Below are 12351 nucleotides of genomic sequence, written 5' to 3' on the forward strand. Positions count from 1 at the left end.
GGCCCTCTGTCTGACATTCCTCCCTGGGGAGAGCCGTCGTCTGGGATTTTTGCACAGGCGAGCATTCAGTGTCGAGCCCAGCATCTCTGCTCAAGCTATCTATTCCCCTATCCTTCCTGTTTCACGGAATAGGAACTGAGAAAGGAAATTGCTTATTAATTTAATTTTGGGGTGTATCTGTAAAAGGTTTGTAAGGTTACACCTTTAATATGGTACATCAATCTATTAAATAAAATAACCATCCTGGTCCTGTTTAATGGAAACATGTGCTCATGTGGAAGGCGAGTTGGGGGCGTCTGTCTGGGGTTTTCAGCAGCAAGAAAACTTTCTGGAAACACTGATGTGTGTGTTTGCCACCCTGTCACAGCGCCCACGCCCTGCAAACCATGTTTCAGTTAATGACTCCCAAGCAAATGTACGAACACTTCAAGGGGTATGAGTATGTCTCACACATTAACTGGAATGAGGACAAGGCAGCAGCCATCCTGGAGGCTTGGCAGAGGACATATGTGGAGGTAAATCTTTGGCATTCCAATGCCCCCCTTTGAATCTGGGTATAAACTGCAGACGTACTTCATTTTCGCAATGTTTTAAGACATTTTTTTTTTTCCCGTTAGAATATCTTTTCAAAACCTAATTGTCCTTTTTGGGAGCCTGGTGGGATGAAAAAAGTTTATTCCCTCCCTCAATATTAAAAACCTTAATGTCTGGGTGATGGCTAATTCTTATTGGGATGCCTGAGACATTTGGAGTAACCAGTCGTGAGGTCCAGAGCTAAAGCATAATAGTGTTTAAAAAACACTTGGTGAGCAAGAAAAGGTGTCTGGAAAACATTAGCAAAGCATAGAATCTGTTCACAGCTGCAGTCCCCTTGGTTAGGTCATGTGACAGGAGCTGGCCTTTGTTGCCCAAGCAGTGACCTCTACTGAGCTGCATGTGACCTTTTAAAAGTGGCCAGCAAATGAAGGGGGGAGGAGTGGCCATAAGAATGAGTTGTTTTGGATTAGTGGGGAGCCAATGGGACCGCAGACATATTGCAGAGCGATGAGGAGAAGAACAGGCCAAGGTGCAGGGTGCCCGAAGGCGCCATAACTCCAGCTCCCCGCAGTACCGCATTCTTACCTGAACACTGTGGCTTCCATCATCCCGGGCCCAGGGTCGCTTCACCTCGGTCCATGCCCAAACCTGAAGCACGTAGAATTCTCTTTAGTGTATTTGAAACAAGTGAGGGTTGAGTGGAGGGGACATGTCCCCCAAGCTCTGTTATTGAAGCTCATTGAAACACTAATTCCATTTGGGACCTGATGTGACCACAGGTGGTTCATCAAAGTGTCGCTCCAAACTCCACTCAGAAAGTGCTTTCCTTCACCACCACAACCCTGGATGACATCCTGAAGTCCTTCTCTGATGTCAGCGTCATCCGAGTGGCTAGTGGCTACCTCCTGATGGTAACAGTCGAGTCACTTCTCCCAGGGGTGGGGGGCGGGGGCCATGGTTGGATTGGTTTTGAGTTTTTATCTTTCCATGACCGCTCTTGCTTTTTAACTGCTCTTAACACACACGTGCGTCCAAGACACAGAGAGCTCGGCTTCATAACGATTTCAAAAGTGGTCGTGTAAAGCATTTTCTCCCATTTGCAGTTTGCCCATCTTTGACTTGTATCATTTCATGTGATGTCTGTAAGGTACATTGTTGTTGTGGTTGGATTTAGTAAGTTCTACCTTTTGATTTGGGGTGATGGGTGGGGGAAAACATTAGAATCCTTACCCATTCTAATGTTTGGCTTTTGTTTTGTGTCTCCCCTCGTTCCTTCCCCTGCCCCCACCCCATTGTTCTGCTCGCAGCTTGCCTATGCCTGTTTAACCATGCTGCGCTGGGATTGCTCCAAGTCCCAGGGTGCCGTGGGGCTGGCTGGCGTCCTGTTGGTTGCACTGTCAGTGGCTGCAGGATTGGGCCTGTGCTCATTGATCGGGATTTCCTTTAACGCTGCAACAACTCAGGTATTAAAGGAACCATCCATCCATTGTGTGTTGACAAATGCCCCTCCCCAGATGTGGCCCAGCAACCTCCTCTGTGTCTGTGTCACCTAAAGGGTCTTCTGGCCTTGGCCACCAGGATGCCACACTTCAAGGGGGGAGGTGCTGTCTCAAAAATGGAGCACTTGGCTGTGGGTGGAAGGTCTACATGGGCTTGTGGATGGTAGAGATGCTTCACTTATCAGTACATTGATTAGAGCTACGATTCTCAAACTTGAGTGGCCTGAAGGGTTTGTAACTCCTCCGACAGCTGGGCCCCATCTTCAGAGCTCCTAATGACCAGTTCTCAGCAATACCCTCCAGGGATCACACTCTGAGAACCACTGCTTTTGCAGAGTTAGCTTCCTGCTCATTTATTAGCTTTAAAAAAAATAGTGGAGCTTAAAAATAGAAATGTCCAAGACTTCATGTGAGCTTAAATGGCTAGATGCAGGGATTTTTATTTATTTTTGCGGGGGGGATTTTAATGCTCAGAAGTAGATTGTTCCCATGAGCTGGTATGAGTTGTCCTTGGGGTAGCTGCTGGGGACAATGTTCTCAGTGGCTCTGGAATGATCACAAATTGGACTTCACGTGTCTACTGTACTGCCCTCTGTGTTCGTTGCAGGTTTTGCCATTTCTCGCTCTTGGTGTTGGTGTGGATGATGTTTTCCTTCTGGCACATGCATTTAGTGAAACAGGACAGAATAAAAGAATCCCTTTTGAGGTAATAGAAAAACAAAAGAAGAAAGCTTTGGGGATAGCCCCAGTCCCCTCCGTTCTTGAGTGTTCTTTAATTTTCCTTAATCTGTCCCAATAAATATTTCAGTCTCAAGTCAGTGATGACATGTTGCTGGCTGTAAATAAGTAAAAGAAATTAGAAGAATCTCAGAACACTTATTCCAAAGCCCATATTTGCTTTTCTAGTTTTTTTTGTGGGTTTCTTTTTGTCACTTGGTCTTGATCTCCCCCCACCCCCGACACACACACACACACACACACACACACACACACACCTTTTAAATCTTAAAAATTTATTTAAATCTTTATCTTGCAGCTCTGTGTTTCGGATGTGGTAGCCAAGAACGACACCTATGTCGATAGTAGTACTAAAAACTTTTTGATGCCAGTGTTAGGGGGTTGGAGAGATAGCCCTTTACTATACCATGATGTCAGAGTGATAACCTGTCTGTTGTCTCACTTGGTCATGTATTTGAACTGTTGACATGATCGGAGATCTGAGGGGACCCTGCACCATGCAGTTCTCAGCACGGTGATTTCTCATTCTCAGGATAGGACTGGGGAGTGCCTGAAGCGCACAGGAGCCAGTGTGGCGCTCACCTCCATCAGCAATGTCACAGCCTTCTTCATGGCTGCTCTGATCCCTATTCCCGCTCTGCGAGCCTTCTCCCTTCAGGTGAGTTTGCAGGGATGAAACATGTGGTGTGCACTGCCCTGACACCAGCATCCTGTCCCATTCTCCACTAGCATGCTGATGGCACTCCTGCCGGGAAGTGAAGTACCATGTCTGCATCCGGGGCTCTTCCGGGTGGAAGCTTCTTTAAGCAATTACCCTGACCCTCCCTCTAAAATACATCCCAGGTCTCTTCCCCTCCTCCCAGTACTATAGCCCAGATGCCTGGGGTCCAGGTATCCTCAAGACCTGGTGCCTTAGGGAGTGGCCCTTTCCTTTACAGTTAGACTAGAACGACCCTAAGGCTACTCCATGTAGGATGCTGAGAAGCCTCTGTTCCAGATAGCCAGAAGTCCTCTAGTTTGATCCACGGTATGGCCAGCTCTTGGCCAGCCATGCTTCTAAATCCCCACTGTCACGCCCCTTCCCTGCTGGCCACCTCAGTCCCAATATGCCACCCTCTCTCTCTGTTTCCCTAAAGCAGCCCCAACAGGCAGTTGTACAGAGCAGACTTCACTGACCAAGAACAGGTTGCAGTATAGACCAGGCTAGATGGTAACTGAGTAATTGGTAATTGATGGTAATTGAGTACGGTGGACCCTTGAACAACATGGGGTTTCGGCGTGCTGAACCCCCCTCCCATAAGTCAGATCTTCATATAACTTCTGACTCCCCCAAAACTTAACTTCTAATAGCAGCTGTTGACTGGAAGCCTTTCTGATAACATGATCAATTAACACATATTTTCTAGGTTACATGTGTTATAAGCTGTATTCTTATAACAAAGTCATCTAGAGAATAAAATGTTATTAAGAAAATCATAAGAGAGAATACAGTTCGAGTGCTGTTCTGTATTTACTGGAAACAGCCCGCCTATAGGTGGGCCCATGCCTCCCACACACCTTGTTGTTCAGTGGTCTGAACCACAGGCTGAGCTTCCACTGTGCAGATGGGTTGGCCATCCTCCACCTGCAGGGGGCTCATTGGCGGGCCCTCGCTTCCCACCTCTTTCCTTAGTTGCTCCAGTGTCTTCCAGCCCTTCTCTCTTCTTTTGGCCTCCTCCTCCCCTCTTAGGCTACACAAGAAAACTCAACATTCCTCTGCCTTTCTTCTCCAGAGCAGTTTGCCTCCTGCACTGTTGTGCTCTTTCTTCCCAAACCAGGCCCTTCCACACCTCGAGGCCACCAAGATTTTTGTGATGTTGTTCTTGTTGCACAAAAAGCCAGCTTATATGAATGGTGAGGATGGAGAGCTCGCCAGGCTGGAGACCTGGCTGTGGTCCATTCTGTGCTCAGCCCAGAGCACTGACACTGCTTCTCAGCTGCTTGAAATGCAAAGGAATCCTGAAATCGATCAGGACAGCAGATGAGGAGAGTGAACTGACCACTCCGGGATGTGGTCTTCTAAGCCCAAAATGGTTTCAGGTTTTGATATGTCAAAGATGTTATTGAAGTTCTGTGAATTAAACTCAAATTTTAAAGCTTCAAGTATTTTCTAAGAGAGGAGTGGTGCTTCCCTTCGTTCCTTTTTTTCCTTACATTATATTATAACGAGATGGCCAGGTTTTTTAAGGAAACTACTTTTTTTTTTTGAGATGGACTGGGGCGGGGGAGAAAGAGAAAATGAATGAATCTTAAGCAGGCTCCACACCCAGCACGGAGCTTGATCTCCCCGCCCTGACATCATCACCTGAACTAAAATCAAGAGTTGGGGTCGCTTATCCAACTGAGCCACCCATGTACCCCTTGGTGTCACTTTTTAAGATGTTACTACATCAAACTTCTTCCTGCTGCTATACTCTTGGTAATCCCCAAAAGGTTCCTGATTGAGTTCAGGAAGAGAAACTGACAAATCATAAACCAGGTTTCTCTTTATACTTTCATCAACACTTTTGTAGTCTTCGTATTTGAATTCATTTCGCCAATGGGTGATGAAGACCTGAGCGACTAATGATCTGTTTGGGACACTAGACTTACTTTATATTTAGTGTAAGATAGAACATGGAAAAAGATTTTTGTACAATCACTGTGACCACCACTCCCAAAAAGAAAAATACTAAAAAAAAAAAAAAAAAAGAAAGAAAATGAGTTTATTATAAATATCTAAAAATAAAAGTAGTAAGTGAAAAGTGAATTAATAAAGTTAAATCTGAATGACTGAAGCTCAAGAAAATGAAAATATATATTTAACTGCTTCACTGATCAGTGATGTGAAAGGTGCCTGTGAAAGTATTGGTGCAGTTACAGTTCTAGAATGCCTTCGTGCACGGGCATCTGCACACCCACCTGCGGTCTCCAGGTCTCCCCGCATTGACACACAGTAGGCTCTGGTATTGAGAAATTGTCCTACCCTGTTAGCAGTTGGATGCTCTCCCACCTCTCCTTTCCTGCCTGCCTTTTCCTTGCTGCTCTTTATCTCTGCTTTGCCACACACTCCTTCATTTCTTCTTGTGTGTCTCTCTCATTTTCTCCTCTCCTCTCTCAGTACACACTGATGATTCATGAAGGCATAATCTCCTTTAATGATATCCTATGGTGTGGTGGTCTGAAAAGCTACATGAGTTTTCTTACGCCTTTTAGAAAATCCAGTAACGCTAAAGTTCTCCCAAGGTAAGTACCTTACCTAGTCGAAATGGGTACTGTGAATTTTGCGTTTCTATTCTAGGCCACTAGGGTATCATGTTAGAAAATTGAGGACTTCCAGGGGTCCTCATTTATTAAAGACTGGCTTCCCGTAACATTGGCTCATTCTCTGTCAAAAAACAAAATAACAAACCAAGGAAAAGGAAAGGAAATAAAAGAAAACGTAAAGAGAAAACAGAACATACCACGATTTTTGCAGTAACCATCAGAAATTTATGCTGCTTTCCTTTTATTTTATTTTATTTTATTTTATTTTTGGCTGCTTTCCTTTTAAATATATTGATATTCAGAGTTGACCGTGATGTAGCTCTCTTTCTTTTAGTGAAAACTGTGTCAAGCTGTCCCTCTGGGTATTCATTCATATTAGTGTTTGCAGTATACTATAGATTAAACTTTGAAAGAGAGAGACCCACAGTGGTTCTGTCCAGTGATAAATCCATAATAACTTAGGATTTTTCTTTGTGGAACTTTTCCATCGTCTAACATTACCAAAATAAATAGAAATTTTTTCCCCCAAAGAAAGTGTCTTAGCCTTCCTTGTCAATCTCCATCCAAATGCCACCTCTATCAATCAGAAAGCAGTTGCACCGTCTAATTCTTTGGGAGCCAATGCCCTGAGCTGGGGCTTTGCTGGTAACTGAATGCTATTTGTTCTTCAATGAAAACCCCCAGAACAGAACACCTTATTGTTCCAAACAGTAAGGGGATTTAGATGAGGGCTCCGCTACGCAGGGTCACTTTGTCTCTTGAGCTCTGCAAGTGTCTCAGCAGGGCCACCAGGGATGCTCCCCCAAGGGTGAGGTAGAGCACAGGGCATGGGGACTTCTCCTTTAAGCACAGTAATTGGAATTGATTGACAGTGCAAATCATCCCCATCATCTTTTCAGATTTTTGTAGAATGTCTTAAACCCCTTTTTGCTCTAGTGATGCTTGTCCCTTGCTGAGAAGTCCTCGCTTCTTGGTTTTTACTCTTTTGGTGCACTTGAGTGGGACGTGGAGGTTGGGCCATTTTCCTGTCAGAATTTGTTCTCCCTTTGCATGTAATACACCATTTGATGGTAAGCATGGATGCGATGCTGCACTTCAGGGTTTTGGGGGTTCTTCATGTCCTCCATGGATTCCTCCGGTGGATAAAGCTGATCTCAGGTGCGTTCCCCAGCCACTGTGGAAGCACCAGTGCTGTTCATGTCAGAGCACCTGGGCCACTTACGTTCCTCGTCCTCAGGAACTTTTGTCCAGAGTAAGATGCTTGGCAGTGTTCTGTCTGCATTCTACCCCTGAATTATAAACATGCTCGTAATAGAAAATGAAAGGATTCCATCTCCAGGACTGAATTTTCCTGAAAAATCTCCTTGAGTCTCAGACCCATCCTTCCCAGCACCCCTGTGGTCAGATTGGTCAGGAGCCCAAATCCAGCCATGTTCGTCCCCTCAGGAGGTGACCAGGAGACAAGAACCCCCAGGTCTCAGGCTGAGGGCTTTGATATCAAGCTCATGTTTAAATTCGGTTTACTTAGTAACCCCTGCCAGGTGACCATCCTCTGCACTACGGAGTCTCTGTTAGTGTCAAGAGCAGTAATGATGACTATCATTGGTTGCTGTGGGATCGAATGAGTCCTGTATTCATAACTACCTAGAGACCCCCTTTCTCCTTTCTCTTCCCCCAACAGAATTCTAGGTCTCCCTCTCAGACACAGCTTGTCGAGTTCCTCCAGGTGGCACATCCTTCCTCCCTGGCCCCACCAGAGTCCTGTTCTTTTCTCCCTGAGAACCTACCTTGATCACCATCTGCCCTCCCCCCCAACCTCCACCTGGGTACTCTAACCCCCTCTGAGCTGCCCTGGAACCCTCTGCAACCTTTTATTACTATATCTGTTAGCCTGAACCGTAACTTTGTTTATAGGCTGAATGCGTCAGTCCTTGAGAAAAGGATTTTGTCGTCTCTCTCTCTCTCTGTGTCTCCCATACCCAGCTCAGTGTCCTCCCTTTTTGTCTTTGTCTCTTAGTATTTGTCTCTTAGATGAATCCTCTAGTCAATATAGTGATTTTCTTATTAAAATAGGCCAATCAGGCAGGTCTTTAAAGGACCTTCCATGCATGAGAGTAGTTAAGTTCACGGGTTCCATATATTTCAAGTTGATGAGGAATTTCCAAGCAGACTAAGAAGAAAGGGGTTAGGTGATTTTTAGGAGACTCTAGATTCTTTTTTGGCTTTGTAAACTTGACCTTGAATTAATTATCGAAAGGTACCTTACCAGACCTCGGGCTTGCTCTTTAACTATAAGCATAAATTCACAATTACTATCAAAACCTCTTTGCAAAGTTCTCCTCTGATTGTCAGATATCCTTTATAAGCAGGTTTTCTCTTCTTACCTGGAGACATTTACCCAATTGGAGGACATTTTAGAACTAGGTAGTTCTTTGGAAAACTTCCTGAGAGTTTTTAATTTTCAAAAAAATTTTCTGATGATTTCTTGGTTACTTAGCATTTCAGGTGCTTTTTTTTTTTTTTTTTTTTGTGCTGCTTCCTTCCATTCCTGTCTGAATTGGAGAGCCTTTCAACTGTCCTCTGTTGACTTTCCCCCATTAACAGCCTAATTGTGTAATTTTTACTAGGTCGGCAGGAGATTTGCCAAAGCACTACAGAATCTAGCCCCGTGTTTATTCTAGGTTATGGAGTGACTTTTGAATCCGTACTTATTTATTCTGCATACTATAATCACACACAGGAATTTCTTTCTGCCTTATTCTCCTTGACCTTTTCTGTTACTGTGCTTGCACACCCCACAGGCTACTCTGGAGACTATTTGGAATGTGCCTATTAAAGACCTCAGGGGACGTGTTTGAAATTTTATTTCATGTTTTAAAGGTGACATTTTGATATACCCAATCCACTTTATGTATAAATATTCTGAGCATAAAATCAGAGTTGCGTGAAACTCTTAGAAATGTTCTGAAAGGGGAATGTTTGTTTTCAATTAAAACGTCTCAAGTATATTCTGTATTCTGCCTTTGTAGATTTGGTTTGGTTAAGTTGCTCGCAAGACGTTCATTTCGTTCCCGTGTTTGTTCATCATAGGTTTGTGAAATTCTAAGAGATGGAAAGGATCAGAGAATGATGGGGCCTGTTTTAGTCAACTGGTCCCTTAATGGTGGCAGAGAAGCAAAAATGATGAGAAACTCCAACATCTATTTCAAGTTTAAATACTTGAGAAGGGAATTAAAAGAAATATGGTGTTTAAAACATCTTTATTTTCATAGCAGTCCTCTGACTGGGAGGAGACATATTGGTGACCTCTGCTTTTTTTTTCCTGCTTCTAGGCGGCTGTAGTAGTGGTATTCAATTTTGCTATGGTTCTGCTCATTTTTCCTGCAATTCTCAGCATGGATTTGTATCGACGTGAGGACAGGAGATTGGATATTTTCTGCTGTTTTACAAGGTACAATTTCATGAGCTGCTGCGGCCTTTATATGTTGGGTACAGAGTGGTAGGGTTAAGAGAACTCTTTAGTCTGTGGACTTGGAAGAAAATGTAGTTAACAGGGCTTGTACCAGTGTGATGGAGGCATAGGAAATAGTGGACAGAGGATGCCTTGTTGGGAATATCGAATCATTGAAGCTTCCCTCCCTGATTAGAGGCTCACAGCTCTGGGGTTGTGATGCATGTGCTCATATTTCTGTTGTGGATTAATTTTGCTGATGATTGAGCGTGTCATATCTGTATGGATTCAGGCAAACAAAGGTTTGAAAACCAACCATCCAGAAAAATATAGCCCTTTGGGTGTCATGGGGTTTTTTTGGGGGGGAATCGTGTGTTTTTAGGAATTGTGCTTCGAAGGGGTTCATCAGCATGTAACTTGATTTTGCCAGCCAAATTCATGATCAACTATCCATTTGGCCTCCTTTGACTTAATACTATCTGTGTCCAGATGGTTAAATTAGGTGATGTTTGTGGAGTTCAACAGTATGATATTTTCTTCTAAATGAGAGCTATGTAAAATGGATGTCAGTCATTGGCAAAAATGAAAGCACGTTTCCCTGTTTCAATATACCATTGTGACATATTTTCCCCTCTCAGCCCCTGCGTCAGCAGAGTGATTCAGGTTGAACCTCAGGCCTACACGGAGACTCACGATAACACTCGCTACAGTCCCCCGCCCCCCTACAGCAGCCACAGCTTCACCCACGAAACCCAGATCACCATGCAGTCCACAGTACAGCTCCGCACAGAGTATGACCCCCACACGCACGTGTACTACACCACCGCCGAGCCACGCTCTGAGATCTCCGTGCAGCCCGTCACCATGACCCAGGATACCCTCAGCTGCCAGAGCCCTGAGAGCACCAGCTCCACGAGGGACCTGCTCTCCCAGTTCTCTGACTCCAGCCTCCACTGCCTTGAGCCCCCTTGCACCAAGTGGACACTTTCATCTTTTGCCGAGAAACACTATGCTCCTTTCCTCTTGAAACCAAAAGCCAAGGTAATCTACCAAAACAGAAGACTCTTCCTGTCTTCAAGAAATAACAAAACTGTCTCTTTTGGAATTCATCAGGTTGCTTCTTTGGGTGTGACTTATTTCAGGCCCTCTAAAAAGTCAGTCCATTTAGCATGTGGGGCCATTTTAATGAGCTCATCTTCTATGGGAGTGAATCTCTACCATAACAAATGTTTCTGTGAATTTAGATCAACTCCTTAAATTTTAAACATTTTATTCTTCATGAGCTTGTTTTAAAATAAGATTACTATGATTACCTGTTTTTCCCTCTGGGAGGATGACCCCTACATGCTTCATCAGGGCCATTGTGGGGGTAAAAGTGAGGTCTGGACCAGACAGCTTGCCTCTGTCAGGGGAGAGTTGGTCCTGTCCTCTGGCTCTAATCTTGTGCCTCTTACTGTGTTACAGGTCGTGGTCATCTTCCTTTTCCTGGGCTTGCTGGGGGTCAGCCTTTATGGGACCACCCGAGTGCGCGATGGGCTGGACCTCACAGACATTGTGCCCCGGGAAACCAGAGAATATGATTTTATTGCTGCACAGTTCAAATACTTCTCTTTCTACAACATGTATATAGTCACCCAGAAAGCAGACTACCCAAATATCCAGCACTTACTTTACGACCTTCACAAGAGTTTCAGCAATGTGAAGTATGTCATGTTGGAAGAAAATAAACAGCTTCCCAAAATGTGGCTGCATTACTTCCGAGACTGGTTACAAGGTGAGATGCTGCGAGGGGGCGTTCGCCCTTTGTAAACATTCCCCATTTGGTCTTTGGTACGTTCAGCTTCCACAAGTTCCTTTTGTTCACTTTATTAAAGTATTAGATTATAACATAACACTGACATGTTTCATTGACTTCTGAGTATTGCTTAAAATTCTTATATAGACTGTTTTGGGGGCAGCCTCCCAAATCTGGCTTTTGCCTATAAAATGATGCAAACAATTCCAGTGGAGGACTCATTGGAACTTCTGTAAGAATTTATGGATGCACATTAGGAAATGGAAACATATGTTATAAAATAGGGACCTGGATGCTTCTAGGGCTCTTTTTTTGGATGGTGGTTAGTTTGATGATCAAAAGTGTCAATGGAAATTTCTAGACTGACTTATTGACAAACTTTGGCATACTACACCAGTAGATTTTTGCATCATTGGTGATTATAATGTACAATTCCATATTTTGACCATCTCTTGGTTCAGCATATGAAATAAAGTTATCAGTGCTTAATCACATCTCACAGTATTTCATAAATAACCAAATTCTGCTTTTAAGATGCCTTTCTTAGCATGTTATCTTGTCCTTAGATACATGTCTGGGAAATAGTAGTCAATTGGAGAAAAAAAAAATGGCTTAAATTTGCTTCTAACTGCTGACTGATATGAATGTATTCAGTGATTCCAAGAACATCTGTTCATTTATTCCATGTTGACACATGCAAAGTGAAGTGGGGAATCAAGATAATTATCCACACAATTCAGGCAAAAATGCTATTACTGAAATACCCAAATAATTATGGCCCCCAACATTTTTTTGGCTTAAGTTATCCAAATGATTGTCTTAATTTCCCACTTAATTAGGCTTGTTTAAACACAGATTTGAGTGCCTTTTTTGGTCTTAAGTCAATACACTTGTATGTAAAGATTAAGCAGCCAATTTCCCTGTGAGTTTGCATAAAATGGTAAACTGCATGAGTTTGACTGAAAATCCTTCAGTTCAGTTTCTAGCCTTGACTTCTGTTCCTAGAATTTTGTTCATACATGTACACCAGATTTGACCTCTTTTTT

General features: G+C 43.7%; 1 protein-coding gene across 10 annotated transcripts in view; it reads left to right on the top strand.

Moving 5' to 3' along the window:
- The window catches only part of PTCH1 (patched 1), a 70562-nt gene that overhangs the window by 36010 nt on the left and 22201 nt on the right, over positions 1-12351 (top strand). For all 10 annotated transcript variants that reach the window (XM_072834814.1, XM_072834806.1, XM_072834800.1 and 7 more), the window contains 8 exons: positions 368-515; positions 1317-1448; positions 1845-2000; positions 2644-2742; positions 3307-3432; positions 9392-9510; positions 10149-10551; positions 10975-11284. In XM_072834814.1, the coding sequence (XP_072690915.1) occupies positions 368-515; positions 1317-1448; positions 1845-2000; positions 2644-2742; positions 3307-3432; positions 9392-9510; positions 10149-10551; positions 10975-11284 (1493 nt within the window). The remainder of the gene's footprint in view (positions 1-367; positions 516-1316; positions 1449-1844; positions 2001-2643; positions 2743-3306; positions 3433-9391; positions 9511-10148; positions 10552-10974; positions 11285-12351) is intronic.

Source organism: Canis lupus, chromosome 1 (assembly GCF_048164855.1).
Source record: "Canis lupus baileyi chromosome 1, mCanLup2.hap1, whole genome shotgun sequence".
Lineage (NCBI taxonomy): Eukaryota > Metazoa > Chordata > Mammalia > Carnivora > Canidae > Canis > Canis lupus.